The 18757-nt window shown below is 39.6% G+C and overlaps 1 protein-coding gene across 3 annotated transcripts; it reads left to right on the top strand.

The window, feature by feature from the left end:
* The first annotated feature begins 119 nt into the window (after positions 1-119).
* Taf1 (TATA-box binding protein associated factor 1) lies at positions 120-18682 on the top strand. 3 transcript variants are annotated; one of them, XM_089870155.1, is made up of 22 exons: positions 120-517; positions 627-780; positions 856-1397; positions 1469-1666; positions 1729-1890; positions 1986-2073; positions 2660-2758; positions 2838-3073; positions 4187-4258; positions 4345-4809; positions 13408-13598; positions 13673-13787; positions 13844-13985; positions 14442-14572; positions 14938-15756; positions 15823-15959; positions 16035-16097; positions 16159-16261; positions 16336-16746; positions 16820-16997; positions 17062-17345; positions 17411-18682. In XM_089870155.1, exons 1-22 carry the CDS (start codon positions 413-415, stop codon positions 18305-18307), a joined length of 5592 nt encoding a protein of 1863 aa, XP_089726281.1. In that variant the 5' UTR covers positions 120-412; the 3' UTR covers positions 18308-18682. The 3 variants fall into 3 exon arrangements, with proteins under 3 accessions (XP_089726281.1, XP_089726282.1, XP_089726280.1); XM_089870156.1 differs by having other exon boundaries at positions 2835-3073; positions 16159-16255; XM_089870154.1 differs by having other exon boundaries at positions 2835-3073.
* Positions 18683-18757: the final 75 nt, after the last annotated feature.

The raw sequence follows: 18757 nt of genomic DNA, 5'->3' as shown, positions 1-18757 counted from the left end.
TTTATCTATAGAATGTTTAATATCAAAGAATACTTTATTTGAGTTGAATACACATTTTTTTTTTTAATCTCTAGTTCAACATTTCTTCAAAGTTCAAGGGTAGATTTCGACTCATGTTTACAGTCATACGCTGAAAGTTTAATAACTTCTGGCAATTCTCTTGCTTTACGGCACTTGAGAGTAACTCAATGTTGAGAGTTGACACTCAAAATAGCAATTTAAATTTCCCGCGAATGAAAACACAAGCTGGGAGCTGTAACCTGATAGAACTGAAATGACTCACTGGGGCCTGCTCTGGCAGTACTGTATTGTAGTCTGCTACTCTGCTCGAGTGTAAAAGTTATCGGAAACCAAACTTTAAGATTAAGGATCCGATCTTTAATTACAATAATTCAGATGTTTTGTTTCAAATATGGATAGTGACGAAGAAAACGATACTGAACGTCTCACATTAACTGGATTTTTATTTGGTAACATCGATGAAAGCGGACAACTTGAAAATGATATACTTGATCCAGTGAGTTAAGCCTTGGTCTAATGTTTATATGGGATTGGGAATGTTTTAATTCCACTTTTTAATTATTGACATTAATTACGACGACAATTTATGATAATTTAATCACTAGGAATCTAAGCGCAGCTTACATCAATTAAGTAACTTCGGAATTGGCAGTTTTCTGAGAGAAATTGCGGAGGAAGCTGGGGATCCTGATTCCCAAGATAGTCAAGAAAATGGTTTTAATGACTCTGAATCACGTAACAACTCTCAGGAAGGCGACTGTAAGTCCTCAATTAAACGCCGCATGATTGATTAAACTTTGTAATTTAACCCCTTTATTATTCATTTAACTTAAGCCTATAATGATGAGAAATCAGCTAGTGCAATAGACTACTTTGACATTAATGAATTGGCTGACGAGCCTGAAGAAAAGTATGACCCACTTGAAGTCAAAGAAGAAGATGAAGATGATGACGATGAGGAAGATGATTATGACGCTGATGATGAAAATAATCCAGCCTTGGATAAACCAGACTCTGAACTTATGCCTCCTCCACCAATACCACCCCGTAAAAGTCAAAGTGGGAGAAATTCTCCCGGTTCCAAAGGAAAGAAATTGGATACTCCCTTAGCCGCTATGCTACCTTCAAAATACGCGGATTTGGATGTAACAGAACTCTTTCCCGAGTTTAGACCAGGAAGAGTGCTACGGTTCTCTAGGCTTTTTGGTCCGGGGAAACCTTCCAGTCTACCTCAAATATGGAGAGGAGTTAAGAGCCGTAAAAAGAAGAAACACCATGATTATGACTCAAATAAGAATGAACCCAGATATAGTAAAGGTTTTGAATTACAATTCCTCAAAGATCCCAAACCTGAAATGATTGAACCTGATGAAGAAGTAAGATTTTAAAAAAAATTAGGCCAGTTTCCTTAGGCCTAAAATTTCTCCCCCCCCCTGCCCTTCCTTAGATGTTAATTTTAAGACCAGCAGAAAACAGCAGCAACGGTGGAAGTAGTGAAAATAATAAATTAAACGAATTAACTCCTGGTATTGCTGATTGGCGGTACGGTCCTGCTCAGCTTTGGTACGATATGTTAAATGTTCCTGATACCGGAGATGGATTTGATTATGGTTTTCGCGTTAAAGAAATTGAAAAAAATGAAAATGTGAGTAGTGAAAAGAATAATAATAATACTTAGTTTAATTGCTTAAAAATTAATTTCATTAGGAATCTGAGGAAGAAGATCATCCTAATGAACTAATTAAAATAAAGGATGAACCCTCTGACCCTGTTACTGATGAGGAATATCCAGATGATGCCTTTCATATGGTGACTCAACTCCAATGGGAAGATGATATCATTTGGAATGGGGAAGATTTGAAACATAAAGTAATTATAATACCTTGTTGTTCATTTAATTATTTATTTAATTTATGACTTCATTAGTTTGAAGTTAAAAATGTGGATTAACTTTAATTACACAGGTTTTATCTAAGATTAACAACAAGAACAACGCCGCTGGTTGGGTTCCTTCTAGTATGAATAGAACTGCGTCCGCTTTTAGCCAACAAAGTGAGTTTTTTAAAGGGAGGGTGAAGTAGAAAATCAAGTGATTTTTTATCGATTCTTCTGCTAATTATAAGACCAGTCCGCATAGTCACAGTGAAACATTCAGGAAATACCAATTCCGAATGATTTTAAAATTCAAATTAGGTTCAGATTTTAAGGATAATTTTAAACAAGGACCTCCGACCAATCGCGTAACGCCCTGCCTTTTTATTAACAAAATTCTCGTGGCATGCTCCATGTCTCGCGGCACGATTATCACGTCGAGCGCGAATTTTATCAAATCTCGCGCTAAATTTCATTCAACACGGAGCGTGCCATGAGAATTTTGTTAATAAAAAGGCAGGGAGTTACGCGATTGGTCGGCAGTCCTTGTTTACAATTATCCTTAAAATCTGAACCTAATTTGAATTTTAAAATCATTCAGAAGTATTTCCTGAATGTTTGACTATGCAGACTGGTCTTATAATTAATTACAAGAAGAATCGATAAAAAATCACTTGATTTTCTACTTCACCCTCCCTTTAACCTTATTTTTCTCCCCCACAGTGTTTTTTTTATTATTTTTTTAATTAATCCTATCCTGATTTAGCAAAGACAATTGCAACTACTAGTCTGGCCACCATTAATCCCCCACCGAAACCCTCAAATTCCAAAGCCCTAAATAAAGCCAATATCCTGGGAATGTGCAGTACGTTTCGCCTATTAATTTAATTAAGCCAATTAAATTTAATTTAATGTTTTAAAAAAATTTGCGTTTGCGTTAGAAGGAGAACCTCAGGAAGAAAGGGATGATACTTGGTATTCGATCTTTCCCGTGGAAAATGAGGAATTGGTTTATGGGTATTGGGAGAATGATATAATATGGGATGCTCAAAATATGGAGAAGATTCCGGAACCTAGTATCCTTACTTTGGATCCTAATGATGAGAATATTGTACTCGGGATTCCAGATGATCCTGATCCTAATGCAAAACCAAGTACTGAACCTGTCAAAGAGAAAAAAGTAACATTTATTTTTTTTTGGTCTAAATTAGTTACTTTTAAGTTGTTTTTTTACTTTAAATACCCAAGTTTTAAATGATTTTATTTAGTTTAAATGCATTTAAATGGATTTAGATTTTTTTAGAATTGATAGTTCCTTAATTTCCAAGTTTTAAATGATTTTATTTAGTTTAAATGCATTTAAATGGCTTTAGATTTGTTTTAAAATTGATAGTTCCTTAGTTTCCAAGTTTTAAATGAGTTTAAAACTTTAAATCTAAAAATTTAAATGGCTTGAATTGATAGTTCCTTAATCTCCGAGTTTTAAATGATTTTATTCAGTTTAAAATCCATTTAAATGGCTTTAGATTGTTTAGAATTGATAGTTTCCGAGTTTTAAATGATTTTGTTTAGTTTAAGTGCATTTAAATGGCTTTAGATTGTTTAGAATTGATAGTTTCTGAGTTTTAAATGATTTTATTCAGTTTAAACCCATTTAAATGGCTTTATATTGTTTAAAATTGATAGTTCCTTAATTTCCAAGTTTTAAATGATTTTATTCAGTTTAAAACCCATTTAAATGGCTTTATATTGTTTAAAATTGATAGTTCCTTAATTTCCAAGTTTTAAATGATTTTATTAAATTTAAAAATCCATTTAAATGGCTTTAGATGGTTTAGAATTGATAGTTTCCGAGTTTTAAATGATTTTATTCAGTTTTAATCCATTTAAATGGCTTTAGATTGTTTAGAATTGATAGTTTCCGAGTTTTAAATGATTTTATTCAGTTTAAAATCCATTTAAATGGCTTTATATTGTTTAAAATTGATAGTTCCTTAGTTTCCAAGTTTTAAATGATTTTATTAAGTTTAAAAACCCATTTAAATGGTTTAGAATTGATTGTTCCTTAGTTTTCAAGTTTTAAATGATTTAATTAAGTTTAAATCCATTTAAATGGCTTTAGATTATTTAGAATTGATAGTTCCTTAATTAGTTATAGTTTCCAATAAAGATTTTATTTATGTATTTAAATAAAGTAGGTTTGAATTGGTTTAGTCCAGTTTGAGATGACTTTGAATAGTTAAATTAGTTTTAATTTACATTAATTATAAGTGACTTAACATTTTTAAATTAGGATATGGTTAGAAAGTCAAGAATATTACTTGGAAAAGCTGGTGTCATTGCTGAACCAGAACCTCCAAGTCCGGTAAGTTTATTATAAATCTTGGTTTTTAACTTTTTAGTTTTACGCAAGGTTTCTTTAAAATGAATAATATTAAATGTTTCTTATAGCCTCCCCCTCAGAATGATGAAAAGGACCCATTTAACATTTCAAATGACGAATATTACAATCCCAAAATGACTCAAGACACTGCGTTAAAGCCAAACGTGGGAGGAAATCTAATCCAACACTCTACACCATCTATCGAACTTCGGGCTCCGTTCTTCCCCACTCACATTGGACCTTTAAAACTTCGAAGCTTCCATCGTCAGCCAATGAAAAGATATTCCCACGGACCAAACTCTCAACCGGGACCGCACGGAGTTATTCCTCTCTTGAAACATATCAAGAAAAAGGCCAAAGCTAGGGAACACGAAAGACAACTATCGGGAGGTGGAGAAATGTTCTTTATGAGAACTGCCGAGGATTTAACTGGACGAGATGGAGAGCTTATTTTGACTGAATATTCCGAGGAACACGCCCCTTTGGTCATGCAAGTTGGAATGGCGACTAAAATCAAAAATTATTACAAAAGGGTGAGATTTTTCTATCAAGTTTATTTTATTTACAGGAAAAGGTCTGGTTACGTAACATAATGTATTAATGTTATGTTACCTGAACATTTCCTTTAATGATTTATCGCAGGGTTCATACAAACCTGGAAAAATCAGGGAAACAAATAGTTGACAAAAACCTCAGGGAAATTTCGAATTTTTAGCAAAATTCAGGGAAATCAGGGAAATTTGCGTCAATCAGGGGCTGAGTAATTTAAAAGCAAAATGTTCGTGAACATTCCCTCTATAGGATTAACATTACACTAAACTTTGGAGGCTCGTAACTCTGGGTCTAGTAGAGATACGGGGATGTCCTTTGAGTATGTTATAGTCCAATTTGTCCCCCATCCAACCATACTAAAAAAATAGGGCTACGACAAACAGGGGCCAAGTAATTAAGCAAAACGTAAACCAACAACCCCTCCATAGGAAAAGCATTTGACCCGAATTTGGAGGCTCCTAACTCTGGTTCTACTAGAGATACGGGGATGTCCTTTGAGTATGTTATAGACCTATTTGTCCCCCATCCAACCATACTAAAAACCTAGGGCTACGACAAACAGGGGCCAAGTAATTAAGCAAAACGTAAACAAACAACCCCTCCATAGGAAAAGCATTTGACCCGAATTTGGAGGCTCGTAACTCTGGGTCTAGTAGAGATACGGGGATGTCCTTTGAGTATGTTATAGTCCAATTTGTCCCCCATCCAACCATACTAAAAAAATAGGGCTACGACAAACAGGGGCCAAGTAATTAAGCAAAACGTAAACAAACAACCCCTCCATAGGAAAAGCATTTGACCCGAATTTGGAGGCTCCTAACTCTGGTTCTACTAGAGATACGGGGATGTCCTTTGAGTATGTTATAGACCTATTTGTCCCCCATCCAACCATACTAAAAACCTAGGGCTACGACAAACAGGGGCCAAGTAATTAAGCAAAACGTAAACAAACAACCCCTCCATAGGAAAAGCATTTGACCCGAATTTGGAGGCTCGTAACTCTGGGTCTAGTAGAGATACGGGGATGTCCTTTGAGTATGTTATAGTCCAATTTGTCCCCCATCCAACCATACTAAAAAAATAGGGCTACGACAAACAGGGGCCAAGTAATTAAGCAAAACGTAAACAAACAACCCCTCCATAGGAAAAGCATTTGACCCGAATTTGGAGGCTCCTAACTCTGGTTCTACTAGAGATACGGGGATGTCCTTTGAGTATGTTATAGACCTATTTGTCCCCCATCCAACCATACTAAAAACCTAGGGCTACAACAAACAGGGGCCAAGTAATTAAGCAAAACGTAAACAAACAACCCCTCCATAGGAAAAGCATTTGACCCGAATTTGGAGGCTCGTAACTCTGGGTCTAGTAGAGATACGGGGATGTCCTTTGAGTATGTTATAGTCCAATTTGTCCCCCATCCAACCATACTAAAAAAATAGGGCTACGACAAACAGGGGCCAAGTAATTAAGCAAAACGTAAACAAACAACCCCTCCATAGGAAAAGCATTTGACCCGAATTTGGAGGCTCCTAACTCTGGTTCTACTAGAGATACGGGGATGTCCTTTGAGTATGTTATAGACCTATTTGTCCCCCATCCAACCATACTAAAAACCTAGGGCTACGACAAACAGGGGCCAAGTAATTAAGCAAAACGTAAATAAACAACCCCTCCATAGGAAAAGCATTTGACCCGAATTTGGAGGCTCGTAACTCTGGGTCTAGTAGAGATACGGGGATGTCCTTTGAGTATGTTATAGTCCAATTTGTCCCCCATCCAACCATACTAAAAACCTAGGGCTACGACAAACGGGGGCCAAGTAATTAAGCAAAACGTAAACAAACAACCCCTCCATAGGAAAAGCATTTGACCCGAATTTGGAGGCTCCTAACTCTGGTTCTACTTTAGATACGGGGATGTCCTTTGAGTATGTTATAGACCTATTTGTCCCCCATCCAACCATACTAAAAACCTAGGGCTACGACAAACAGGGGCCAAGTAATTAAGCAAAACGTAAACAAACAACCCCTCCATAGGAAAAGCATTTGACCCGAATTTGGAGGCTCGTAACTCTGGGTCTAGTAGAGATACGGGGATGTCCTTTGAGTATGTTATAGTCCAATTTGTCCCCCATCCAACCATACTAAAAACCTAGGGCTACGACAAACAGGGGCCAAGTAATTAAGCAAAACGTAAACAAACAACCCCTCCATAGGAAAAGCATTTGACCCGAATTTGGAGGCTCCTAACTCTGGTTCTACTAGAGATACGGGGATGTCCTTTGAGTATGTTATAGACCTATTTGTCCCCCATCCAACCATACTAAAAACCTAGGGCTACGACAAACAGGGGCCAAGTAATTAAGCAAAACGTAAACAAACAACCCCTCCATAGGAAAAGCATTTGACCCGAATTTGGAGGCTCCTAACTCTGGTTCTACTAGAGATACGGGGATGTCCTTTGAGTATGTTATAGACCTATTTGTCCCCCATCCAACCATACTAAAAACCTAGGGCTACGACAAACAGGGGCCAAGTAATTAAGCAAAACGTAAATAAACAACCCCTCCATAGGAAAAGCATTTGACCCGAATTTGGAGGCTCGTAACTCTGGGTCTAGTAGAGATACGGGGATGTCCTTTGAGTATGTTATAGTCCAATTTGTCCCCCATCCAACCATACTAAAAACCTAGGGCTACGACAAACGGGGGCCAAGTAATTAAGCAAAACGTAAACAAACAACCCCTCCATAGGAAAAGCATTTGACCCGAATTTGGAGGCTCCTAACTCTGGTTCTACTAGAGATACGGGGATGTCCTTTGAGTATGTTATAGTCCAATTTGTCCCCCATCCAACCATACTAAAAACCTAGGGCTACGACAAACGGGGGCCAAGTAATTAAGCAAAACGTAAACAAACAACCCCTCCATAGGAAAAGCATTTGACCCGAATTTGGAGGCTCCTAACTCTGGTTCTACTAGAGATACGGGGATGTCCTTTGAGTATGTTATAGTCCAATTTGTCCCCCATCCAACCATACTAAAAACCTAGGGCTACGACAAACAGGGGCCAAGTAATTAAGCAAAACGTAAACAAACAACCCCTCCATAGGAAAAGCATTTGACCCGAATTTGGAGGCTCGTAACTCTGGGTCTAGTAGAGATACGGGGATGTCCTTTGAGTATGTTATAGTCCAATTTGTCCCCCATCCAACCATACTAAAAACCTAGGGCTACGACAAACAGGGGCCAAGTAATTAAGCAAAACGTAAACAAACAACCCCTCCATAGGAAAAGCATTTGACCCGAATTTGGAGGCTACTAACTCTGGTTCTACTAGAGATACGGGGATGTCCTTTGAGTATGTTATAGACCTATTTGTCCCCCATCCAACCATACTAAAAACCTAGGGCTACGACAAACAGGGGCCAAGTAATTAAGCAAAACGTAAATAAACAACCCCTCCATAGGAAAAGCATTTGACCCGAATTTGGAGGCTCGTAACTCTGGGTCTAGTAGAGATACGGGGATGTCCTTTGAGTATGTTATAGTCCAATTTGTCCCCCATCCAACCATACTAAAAACCTAGGGCTACGACAAACGGGGGCCAAGTAATTAAGCAAAACGTAAACAAACAACCCCTCCATAGGAAAAGCATTTGACCCGAATTTGGAGGCTCCTAACTCTGGTTCTACTAGAGATACGGGGATGTCCTTTGAGTATGTTATAGACCTATTTGTCCCCCATCCAACCATACTAAAAACCTAGGGCTACGACAAACAGGGGCCGAGTAATTAAGCAAAACGTAAACAAACAACCCCTCCATAGGAAAAGCATTTGACCCGAATTTGGAGGCTCCTAACTCTGGTTCTACTAGAGATACGGGGATGTCCTTTGAGTATGTTATAGACCTATTTGTCCCCCATCCAACCATACTAAACACCTAGGGCTACGACAAACAGGGGCCAAGTAATTAAGCAAAACGTAAATAAACAACCCCTCCATAGGAAAAGCATTTGACCCGAATTTGGAGGCTCGTAACTCTGGGTCTAGTAGAGATACGGGGATGTCCTTTGAGTATGTTATAGTCCAATTTGTCCCCCATCCAACCATACTAAAAACCTAGGGCTACGACAAACGGGGGCCAAGTAATTAAGCAAAACGTAAACAAACAACCCCTCCATAGGAAAAGCATTTGACCCGAATTTGGAGGCTCCTAACTCTGGTTCTACTAGAGATACGGGGATGTCCTTTGAGTATGTTATAGACCTATTTGTCCCCCATCCAACCATACTAAACACCTAGGGCTACGACAAACAGGGGCCAAGTAATTAAGCAAAACGTAAATAAACAACCCCTCCATAGGAAAAGCATTTGACCCGAATTTGGAGGCTCGTAACTCTGGGTCTAGTAGAGATACGGGGATGTCCTTTGAGTATGTTATAGTCCAATTTGTCCCCCATCCAACCATACTAAAAACCTAGGGCTACGACAAACGGGGGCCAAGTAATTAAGCAAAACGTAAACAAACAACCCCTCCATAGGAAAAGCATTTGACCCGAATTTGGAGGCTCGTAACTCTGGGTCTAGTAGAGATACGGGGATGTCCTTTGAGTATGTTATAGTCCAATTTGTCCCCCATCCAACCATACTAAAAACCTAGGGCTACGACAAACAGGGGCCAAGTAATTAAGCAAAACGTAAACAAACAACCCCTCCATAGGAAAAGCATTTGACCCGAATTTGGAGGCTCGTAACTCTGGGTCTACTAGAGATACGGGGATGTCCTTTGAGTATGTTATAGTCCAATTTGTCCCCCATCCAACCATACTAAAAACCTAGGGCTACGACAAACGGGGGCCAAGTAATTAAGCAAAACGTAAACAAACAACCCCTCCATAGGAAAAGCATTTGACCCGAATTTGGAGGCTCCTAACTCTGGTTCTACTAGAGATACGGGGATGTCCTTTGAGTATGTTATAGACCTATTTGTCCCCCATCCAACCATACTAAAAACCTAGGGCTACGACAAACAGGGGCCAAGTAATTAAGCAAAACGTAAACAAACAACCCCTCCATAGGAAAAGCATTTGACCCGAATTTGGAGGCTCGTAACTCTGGGTCTAGTAGAGATACGGGGATGTCCTTTGAGTAGGTTATAGTCCAATTTGTCCCCCTTCCAACCATACTAAAAACCTAGGGCTACGACAAACAGGGGCCAAGTAATTAAGCAAAACGTAAACAAACAACCCCTCCATAGGAAAAGCATTTGACCCGAATTTGGAGGCTCGTAACTCTGGGTCTACTAGAGATACGGGGATGTCCTTTGAGTATGTTATAGTCCAATTTGTCCCCCATCCAACCATACTAAAAACCTAGGGCTACGACAAACAGGGGCCAAGTAATTAAGCAAAACGTAAACAAACAACCCCTCCATAGGAAAAGCATTTGACCCGAATTTGGAGGCTCCTAACTCTGGTTCTACTAGAGATACGGGGATGTCCTTTGAGTATGTTATAGACCTATTTGTCCCCCATCCAACCATACTAAAAACCTAGGGCTACGACAAACAGGGGCCAAGTAATTAAGCAAAACGTAAATAAACAACCCCTCCATAGGAAAAGCATTTGACCCGAATTTGGAGGCTCGTAACTCTGGGTCTAGTAGAGATACGGGGATGTCCTTTGAGTATGTTATAGTCCAATTTGTCCCCCATCCAACCATACTAAAAACCTAGGGCTACGACAAACGGGGGCCAAGTAATTAAGCAAAACGTAAACAAACAACCCCTCCATAGGAAAAGCATTTGACCCGAATTTGGAGGCTCCTAACTCTGGTTCTACTAGAGATACGGGGATGTCCTTTGAGTATGTTATAGACCTATTTGTCCCCCATCCAACCATACTAAAAACCTAGGGCTACGACAAACAGGGGCCGAGTAATTAAGCAAAACGTAAACAAACAACCCCTCCATAGGAAAAGCATTTGACCCGAATTTGGAGGCTCCTAACTCTGGTTCTACTAGAGATACGGGGATGTCCTTTGAGTATGTTATAGACCTATTTGTCCCCCATCCAACCATACTAAACACCTAGGGCTACGACAAACAGGGGCCAAGTAATTAAGCAAAACGTAAATAAACAACCCCTCCATAGGAAAAGCATTTGACCCGAATTTGGAGGCTCGTAACTCTGGGTCTAGTAGAGATACGGGGATGTCCTTTGAGTATGTTATAGTCCAATTTGTCCCCCATCCAACCATACTAAAAACCTAGGGCTACGACAAACGGGGGCCAAGTAATTAAGCAAAACGTAAACAAACAACCCCTCCATAGGAAAAGCATTTGACCCGAATTTGGAGGCTCCTAACTCTGGTTCTACTAGAGATACGGGGATGTCCTTTGAGTATGTTATAGACCTATTTGTCCCCCATCCAACCATACTAAACACCTAGGGCTACGACAAACAGGGGCCAAGTAATTAAGCAAAACGTAAATAAACAACCCCTCCATAGGAAAAGCATTTGACCCGAATTTGGAGGCTCGTAACTCTGGGTCTAGTAGAGATACGGGGATGTCCTTTGAGTATGTTATAGTCCAATTTGTCCCCCATCCAACCATACTAAAAACCTAGGGCTACGACAAACAGGGGCCAAGTAATTAAGCAAAACGTAAACAAACAACCCCTCCATAGGAAAAGCATTTGACCCGAATTTGGAGGCTCGTAACTCTGGGTCTACTAGAGATACGGGGATGTCCTTTGAGTATGTTATAGTCCAATTTGTCCCCCATCCAACCATACTAAAAACCTAGGGCTACGACAAACGGGGGCCAAGTAATTAAGCAAAACGTAAACAAACAACCCCTCCATAGGAAAAGCATTTGACCCGAATTTGGAGGCTCCTAACTCTGGTTCTACTAGAGATACGGGGATGTCCTTTGAGTATGTTATAGACCTATTTGTCCCCCATCCAACCATTTTAAAAACCTAGGGCTACGACAAACAGGGGCCAAGTAATTAAGCAAAACGTAAACAAACAACCCCTCCATAGGAAAAGCATTTGACCCGAATTTGGAGGCTCGTAACTCTGGGTCTAGTAGAGATACGGGGATGTCCTTTGAGTAGGTTATAGTCCAATTTGTCCCCCTTCCAACCATACTAAAAACCTAGGGCTACGACAAACAGGGGCCAAGTAATTAAGCAAAACGTAAACAAACAACCCCTCCATAGGAAAAGCATTTGACCCGAATTTGGAGGCTCGTAACTCTGGGTCTACTAGAGATACGGGGATGTCCTTTGAGTATGTTATAGTCCAATTTGTCCCCCATCCAACCATACTAAAAACCTAGGGCTACGACAAACAGGGGCCAAGTAATTAAGCAAAACGTAAACAAACAACCCCTCCATAGGAAAAGCATTTGACCCGAATTTGGAGGCTCCTAACTCTGGTTCTACTAGAGATACGGGGATGTCCTTTGAGTATGTTATAGACCTATTTGTCCCCCATCCAACCATACTAAAAACCTAGGGCTACGACAAACAGGGGCCAAGTAATTAAGCAAAACGTAAATAAACAACCCCTCCATAGGAAAAGCATTTGACCCGAATTTGGAGGCTCGTAACTCTGGGTCTAGTAGAGATACGGGGATGTCCTTTGAGTATGTTATAGTCCAATTTGTCCCCCATCCAACCATACTAAAAACCTAGGGCTACGACAAACGGGGGCCAAGTAATTAAGCAAAACGTAAACAAACAACCCCTCCATAGGAAAAGCATTTGACCCGAATTTGGAGGCTCCTAACTCTGGTTCTACTAGAGATACGGGGATGTCCTTTGAGTATGTTATAGACCTATTTGTCCCCCATCCAACCATACTAAAAACATAGGGCTACGACAAACAGGGGCCAAGTAATTAAGCAAAACGTAAACAAACAACCCCTCCATAGGAAAAGCATTTGACCCGAATTTGGAGGCTCGTAACTCTGGGTCTAGTAGAGATACGGGGATGTCCTTTGAGTATGTTATAGTCCAATTTGTCCCCCATCCAACCATACTAAAAACCTAGGGCTACGACAAACAGGGGCCAAGTAATTAAGCAAAACGTAAACAAACAACCCCTCCATAGGAAAAGCATTTGACCCGAATTTGGAGGCTCCTAACTCTGGTTCTACTAGAGATACGGGGATGTCCTTTGAGTATGTTATAGACCTATTTGTCCCCCATCCAACCATACTAAAAACCTAGGGCTACGACAAACAGGGGCCAAGTAATTAAGCAAAACGTAAACAAACAACCCCTCCATAGGAAAAGCATTTGACCCGAATTTGGAGGCTCCTAACTCTGGTTCTACTAGAGATACGGGGATGTCCTTTGAGTATGTTATAGTCCTATTTACCCCCCCCCTCCTTCGTTAACATAGGCTCCATAGAATACTCCATATATACGGCAAAAAACCTGGAAAATTCGGGGAAGTGTATGGGGAAAAACCTCCCATAAATCTCAGGGAAATTTGTATTTTCCAAAAGTTGTATGAACCCTGTAAAGGTTTTAACTGTTATTGGATTAATTATCCATTTCAGAAACCCGGGAAAGATACGGGAGCACCTGATTACAAATATGGAGAAACCGCTTACGCCCATACATCACCCTTTTTGGGTTCCTTAGGACCTGGCCAAAGTATCCAGGCCTTTGAAAATAATTTATTTCGCGCCCCCCTCTATGATCACGAGCTTCCGGACACCGATTTTCTCGTCATTAGAACCAGACAACAGTAAGACTTATTTTACTTCAGTCTACACGCAGTGGAAAATAAGTAAAAAACAGTAAAAACGCCCCTTTTTTCAGTTATTACATTCGCGAAGTCGAGACTATTTATACTGTTGGACAGGAATTACCACTTTTTGAAGTTCCAGGACCAAATTCGAAGAAAGCGAATAATTTTATAAGGGATTTCCTACAAGTATGGGCGTGGTTTTTGAGTTTTCAACGCAGAGCGTTTAATTTTGTCGTTTTTAGGTCTTTATCTATAGGTTATTTTGGAAAAGCAGAGACAATCCGAGGCGTATCAAGATGGAAGACATTAAAAAAGCATTTCCATCCCATTCGGAAAGTAGTATTAGGAAACGGCTAAAACTCTGTGCCGATTTCAAAAGAACTGGTAAAGTTTTACTGACTAACCCATGTCATTATTTTTCTCCCATCAACGTAACACGCATAAAAGAAAGGTTGCAAATTGCTATGACGCTTTTTTTTTTTTTTTTTTTTTTTTTTGGCTTTTTTGCTATTTTAATGCACGATTTTTTAGGTTTTGCGGATGCACAAAATCACATTGGATATTTGTAACTCGTAGTTGGGTTCAAAGGGGTTTTGGGTTGGGGATTTTTTTGGGCTTTTAAAACCGGACATTTTTTTGTTTGCGTTCACTCATTTTATAGGCATGCCTGTGTTTATGCATCGTAATGCTTTGAAATTTTCCCTACGCATGGGTAGTCGTGCAGGTACTTGTTTTAAATGGCGCGATGGTCGCTTTTTACATATATTTCATTTCATTCGTTTAATTTTATTTTCGGGGTGATGGGTGTTGGGTTAATGGGATTTCAATGTTTGTTAATAGGAATGGACTCTAATTGGTGGGTTTTGAAACCCGAATTTCGACTTCCAACTGAAGAAGAAATTCGAGCCATGGTGTCTCCCGAACAGTGTTGCGCCTATTACAGTATGTTAGCTGCTGAGCAAAGACTTAAAGTAAGTTTATCGCGTTCAGCCTTGGACCATCCATGACTAGGCGCATTTCTAAGCCTTGGGCCGTGACTAAGCGCATTTCTAAGCCTTGGACCATGACTAGGCGCATTTCTAAGCCTTGGACCATGACTAGGCGCATTTCTAAGCCTTGGACCATGACTAGGCGCATTTCTAAGCCTTGGACCATGACTAGGCGCATTTCTAAGCCTTGGACCATGACTAGGCGCATTTCTAAGCCTTGGACCATGACTAGGCGCATTTCTAAGCCTTGGACCATGACTAGGCGCATTTCTAAGCCTTAGGCCATGACGAAGCACTTTTTAGCTAAGCCTAACTATAAGAAGCTATCGCGTTTTTTTTTATAAAAGGATGCAGGCTATGGAGAGAAATCCCTTTTTGCACCCGAGGACGAGAATGACGAAGAGATGCAAGGGAAAATGGATGATGAAGTCAAAGCCGCTCCGTGGAATACCACTCGAGCCTTCATTTCTGCCATGAAAGGAAAATGTTTATTACAACTAACGGGAGTCGCTGACCCTACTGGCTGCGACGAAGGCTTTTCCTATGTCCGTGTCCCCAATAAACCTCAACAAATGAAGGATGAAGAAGGAAAGCAACAATCGTCCAAGAAAACTGTAACTGGAACTGACGCCGACTTGAGAAGACTCTCGCTAACAAACGCCAAAACATTGTTGAGAAAATTTGGCGTACCCGAGGATGAAATCAAAAAGTTATCAAGATGGGAGGTTATTGATGTTGTTCGTACTCTATCAACGGAACAAGCTAAAGCTGGTGAAGAAGCGGCCATGAGCAAGTTCGCCAGAGGAAATAGATTCAGTATCGCCGAGCATCAGGAACGTTACAAGGAAGAATGTCAGCGTATCTTTGACCTTCAAAATCGAGTTCTAAACTCAAAAGAGGTGCTGTCGACTGACGAAGACTCGAGTTCGGATGATAACTCTGATATTGAAGAAATGGGCAAGAATATTGAGAATATGTTGTCCAATAAGAAAACTAGTTCGCAACTTTCACACGAACGAGAGGAAGCTGAAAGAAGGGAACTACAGAAGTTAATTATGGGTGAAGATGTTGGACCCATGGATGATAAGAAACGCAAGGACAAGGACAACAAAAGGAATGATAGAGAGGATGATAGTACATCTGTTGCAAGCATGGGATCCAGCGCTGTGAGTCTTAACACTCCTCAACTATTGGCATTTAAGACGACAAAGTAACCAAGTTTCTGTTTATAGACGGGAAGAATCTTAAAAATCTATAGAACATTTAAAAAACCTGATGGAACTGAATATGTTCGAATTGAAACAGTTAGAAAACCGCCCGTAATTGATACTTACGTTCGAATCAGGACTACTAAGGATCCTGCATTCATGTAATTAGTACTTATTAGTGCACATACTTCTTAGGGACTTAGTTACTCAACTGTATTCGATCTTTATAATTGTAGAAAACAGTTTGCTTCAACGTTAGATGAACATCAAAAGGAAGAAATTCGAAAGGAGAGGAGAAGGTAATTGAGTGTGTTGACGACGGTTGTGTTGTTTCAGCTCAAACTTTAACGCGAATTACAGAATTCAAGAACAGTTAAGAAGATTGAAACGTAATGCGGAAAAGGAACGAACGGCTCCTCCCAAGAAGAAACCAAAGAAAGAACAACCACAACTCAAAGTACATGTACTGTATTAGCCAAATCTCCGTGCTTTCGTATCTAAATTAGTTTTCACTTTGATCTTTCTCTTTTTTTCTAGTTGAAATGCGGAGCTTGTGGCGCCATTGGACATATGCGAACTAACAAAACGTGTCCCCTGTATCAACCGTCGGCTCCCGTTCCGCCCGTTCAAGTTGCCATGACTGAAGAACAAGAGGAAGAAATTGAACAATTCCCCTTGAACGAGGATGAGTTGGTTAAAGTTGACGAGACTAAAGTCGTCCTTTCAAAGTCCTTGTTGAAGCACGCTGATGAGATTAGGAGAAAGTCCTTGGTCCTGAAGTTCCCCAAGGATGTGGCCATGAGGAAAAGAAGAAGAGCCGGAACAATCACCCATTGTGATTATTTAAAGAAACCTCATAAGACTGCTAACCGAAGAAGAACTGATCCTGTCGTCACCCTCTCAATTATCCTTGAAAACATTATTAATGACATGAGAGATTTACCCGATGTAAGTAAAGTCGGGATGGTTTTGGTCTTGACTGACCATTGACCGAGGGTTTAAACTGATCTCTTTCTTGTAGACTCAACTGTTTTGGGCCCCAGTCAACCCTAAACTTGTTCTCGACTATCATAGAATCATTACTCGACCCATGGACTTACAATCCATGAGGGAAAAAAATCGATCAAAGAAATATCAAAGTCGAGAAGATTTTCTGGCTGATGTCCATCAACTTGTGGAGAATAGCAAGAAATATAACGGTAATCTTGATGATTTAATTGGCCTATTTTCGCCTATTAACGTTTTGTTTATTAACAATTAAAGGGCCCAACAGTACGTTGACGCAGACGGCTGAAAAAATGTTAAAACTAGCTATTCAAAGGATTGCCGAGAAAGAGGATCGTCTTATGAGGCTGGAGAAAGCCATCAATCCGTTACTCGATGACAATGATCAAGTTGCATTTTCGTACATCTTAGAAACGATTGTTACGCAACGTTTAAAATCGATTCCGGAGTCTTGGCCATTCCATAAACCAGTTAATAAGAAGTTCGTTAAGGATTACTACAATGTCATCAAAACACCCATTGATCTGGATGCCATCATTCGGGTATATTTCTTCGCTTCGCGTTCCAAACTCGCTCGCGAGTAACTCTACGATTAATTCTCTTTCAGAACATCAAAGCTCATAAGTACTACAACAGAGAAGATTTCTACAACGACGTTTCGTTGTTGTATCAAAACAGTAATCAATTCAATGGCCCTGACAGTCAATTCACGAAGAAAGCCAAGGAGATTGCTGACGCGTGTAAGAGCGCTCTGGACGAATATGACGAACAGTTGACGCAATTAGAGCAAGCGATAAACGATGCCAGAGAAGCCGCCTTAGAAGCGGCGGAATCTGACTCCATAATCACCAGTAATTCGTATCCCCATGAAGAAATGCAAGATCACGAACTACTTCAAGAAGGTGACCATGAAGTCAAAAAGGATGATCATGACCTTGATTTTGATGACCATCATGACCTTGATTTTGATGTTGAACCTTCCACGTCTAAGAAGCGTAAACGTGACGAGGATGACTTTGTGGACATTGAAGGAAGTTTCGAAGGAGTAGGAGGAAGTGTCGGAGGAAAAACTCCGAGAAGACCTCAACCTCCCGACTTAGAGGATGATAACAGCGTTTTAGAAAAGGATTTACAAATAACTCCCGAGAATAGCGAGAATGAACAGATGTCGGATAGCGACGGTGATGATGCTAAATTGATGTCGTTAATGGAAAATGTCGGATATGTTAAAGAGGATGAGGATAGTCAGGATGCCATCTCCGAACACGCCAATCATACAGAGAATGATAATGAAATGATTGATGAAAACTATGATCCATCGGATTTCTTGTTACAAGGACAATATAATTTTCAACAAAACGCTAACGAAACGCGCTCTGAAGATATGATTGATAATGATTTGGCAGTTTCTGAATCTGATGAAGAAGATAAGAAAGATTCGAGACCGGAACCGAGTTCATCCCCATTGGATAAGAACGAGGATGATGATGATTTGTGGTTTTAGAAGACTTCATTTATTGCCTATTTCTTTTCACTTTGTACATAGTTTCAATTTTATGTAAATATTGGTACAATCAAATCAACATTAATATCTTAGGAAGGAGGAAAAAAAAAAAAAAAAAAAATGGCGCCAACTACGTCATTATTGTAACTTTAATTTAAAAGGTAAAACTAATTATGTTCCATTTTTAATTTTTTAGGGTATATCAACTTTTATTTCTTAGGGTATATCGTTTTTAGACTTATTTTAATTTTGACTCTAATCAGACAAAATAGGCTTAGCAATACAGTATCCTGTGGATAATGCGTTGCTAAGCCTATTTTGAATGATTTTTATATGAATTATTTGAAATAAATTTCAGGTTAATATTCATCAAAACATGCTTTCAAATTAAACTAATTTACAGTAGGCATAAATATATATTTATTATTTAATTTTAATTAAAGTCCCTAT

The sequence above is a fragment of the Phalangium opilio genome, unplaced genomic scaffold, assembly GCF_054372755.1.
Source record: "Phalangium opilio isolate 3A_F unplaced genomic scaffold, DU_Popi_V2 ptg000031l_1, whole genome shotgun sequence".
Taxonomy (NCBI): Eukaryota; Metazoa; Arthropoda; class Arachnida; order Opiliones; family Phalangiidae; genus Phalangium; species Phalangium opilio.
This window is presented reverse-complemented; position numbering and strand designations above follow the sequence as displayed.

What these genes read in the sequence shown, in the direction of transcription:
- Taf1 (XM_089870154.1), top strand. Translation starts at nt 413, where the DNA reads ATGGATAGTGACGAAGAAAACGATACTGAACGTCTCACATTAACTGGA. An exon ending in AACCTGTCAAAGAGAAAAAA is followed by an intron (nt 3,074 to 4,186) that starts GTAACATTTATT and finishes TTTTTAAATTAG; the next exon opens with GATATGGTTAGAAAGTCAAG. An exon ending in AACCACAACTCAAAGTACAT is followed by an intron (nt 16,262 to 16,335) that starts GTACTGTATTAG and finishes CTTTTTTTCTAG; the next exon opens with TTGAAATGCGGAGCTTGTGG.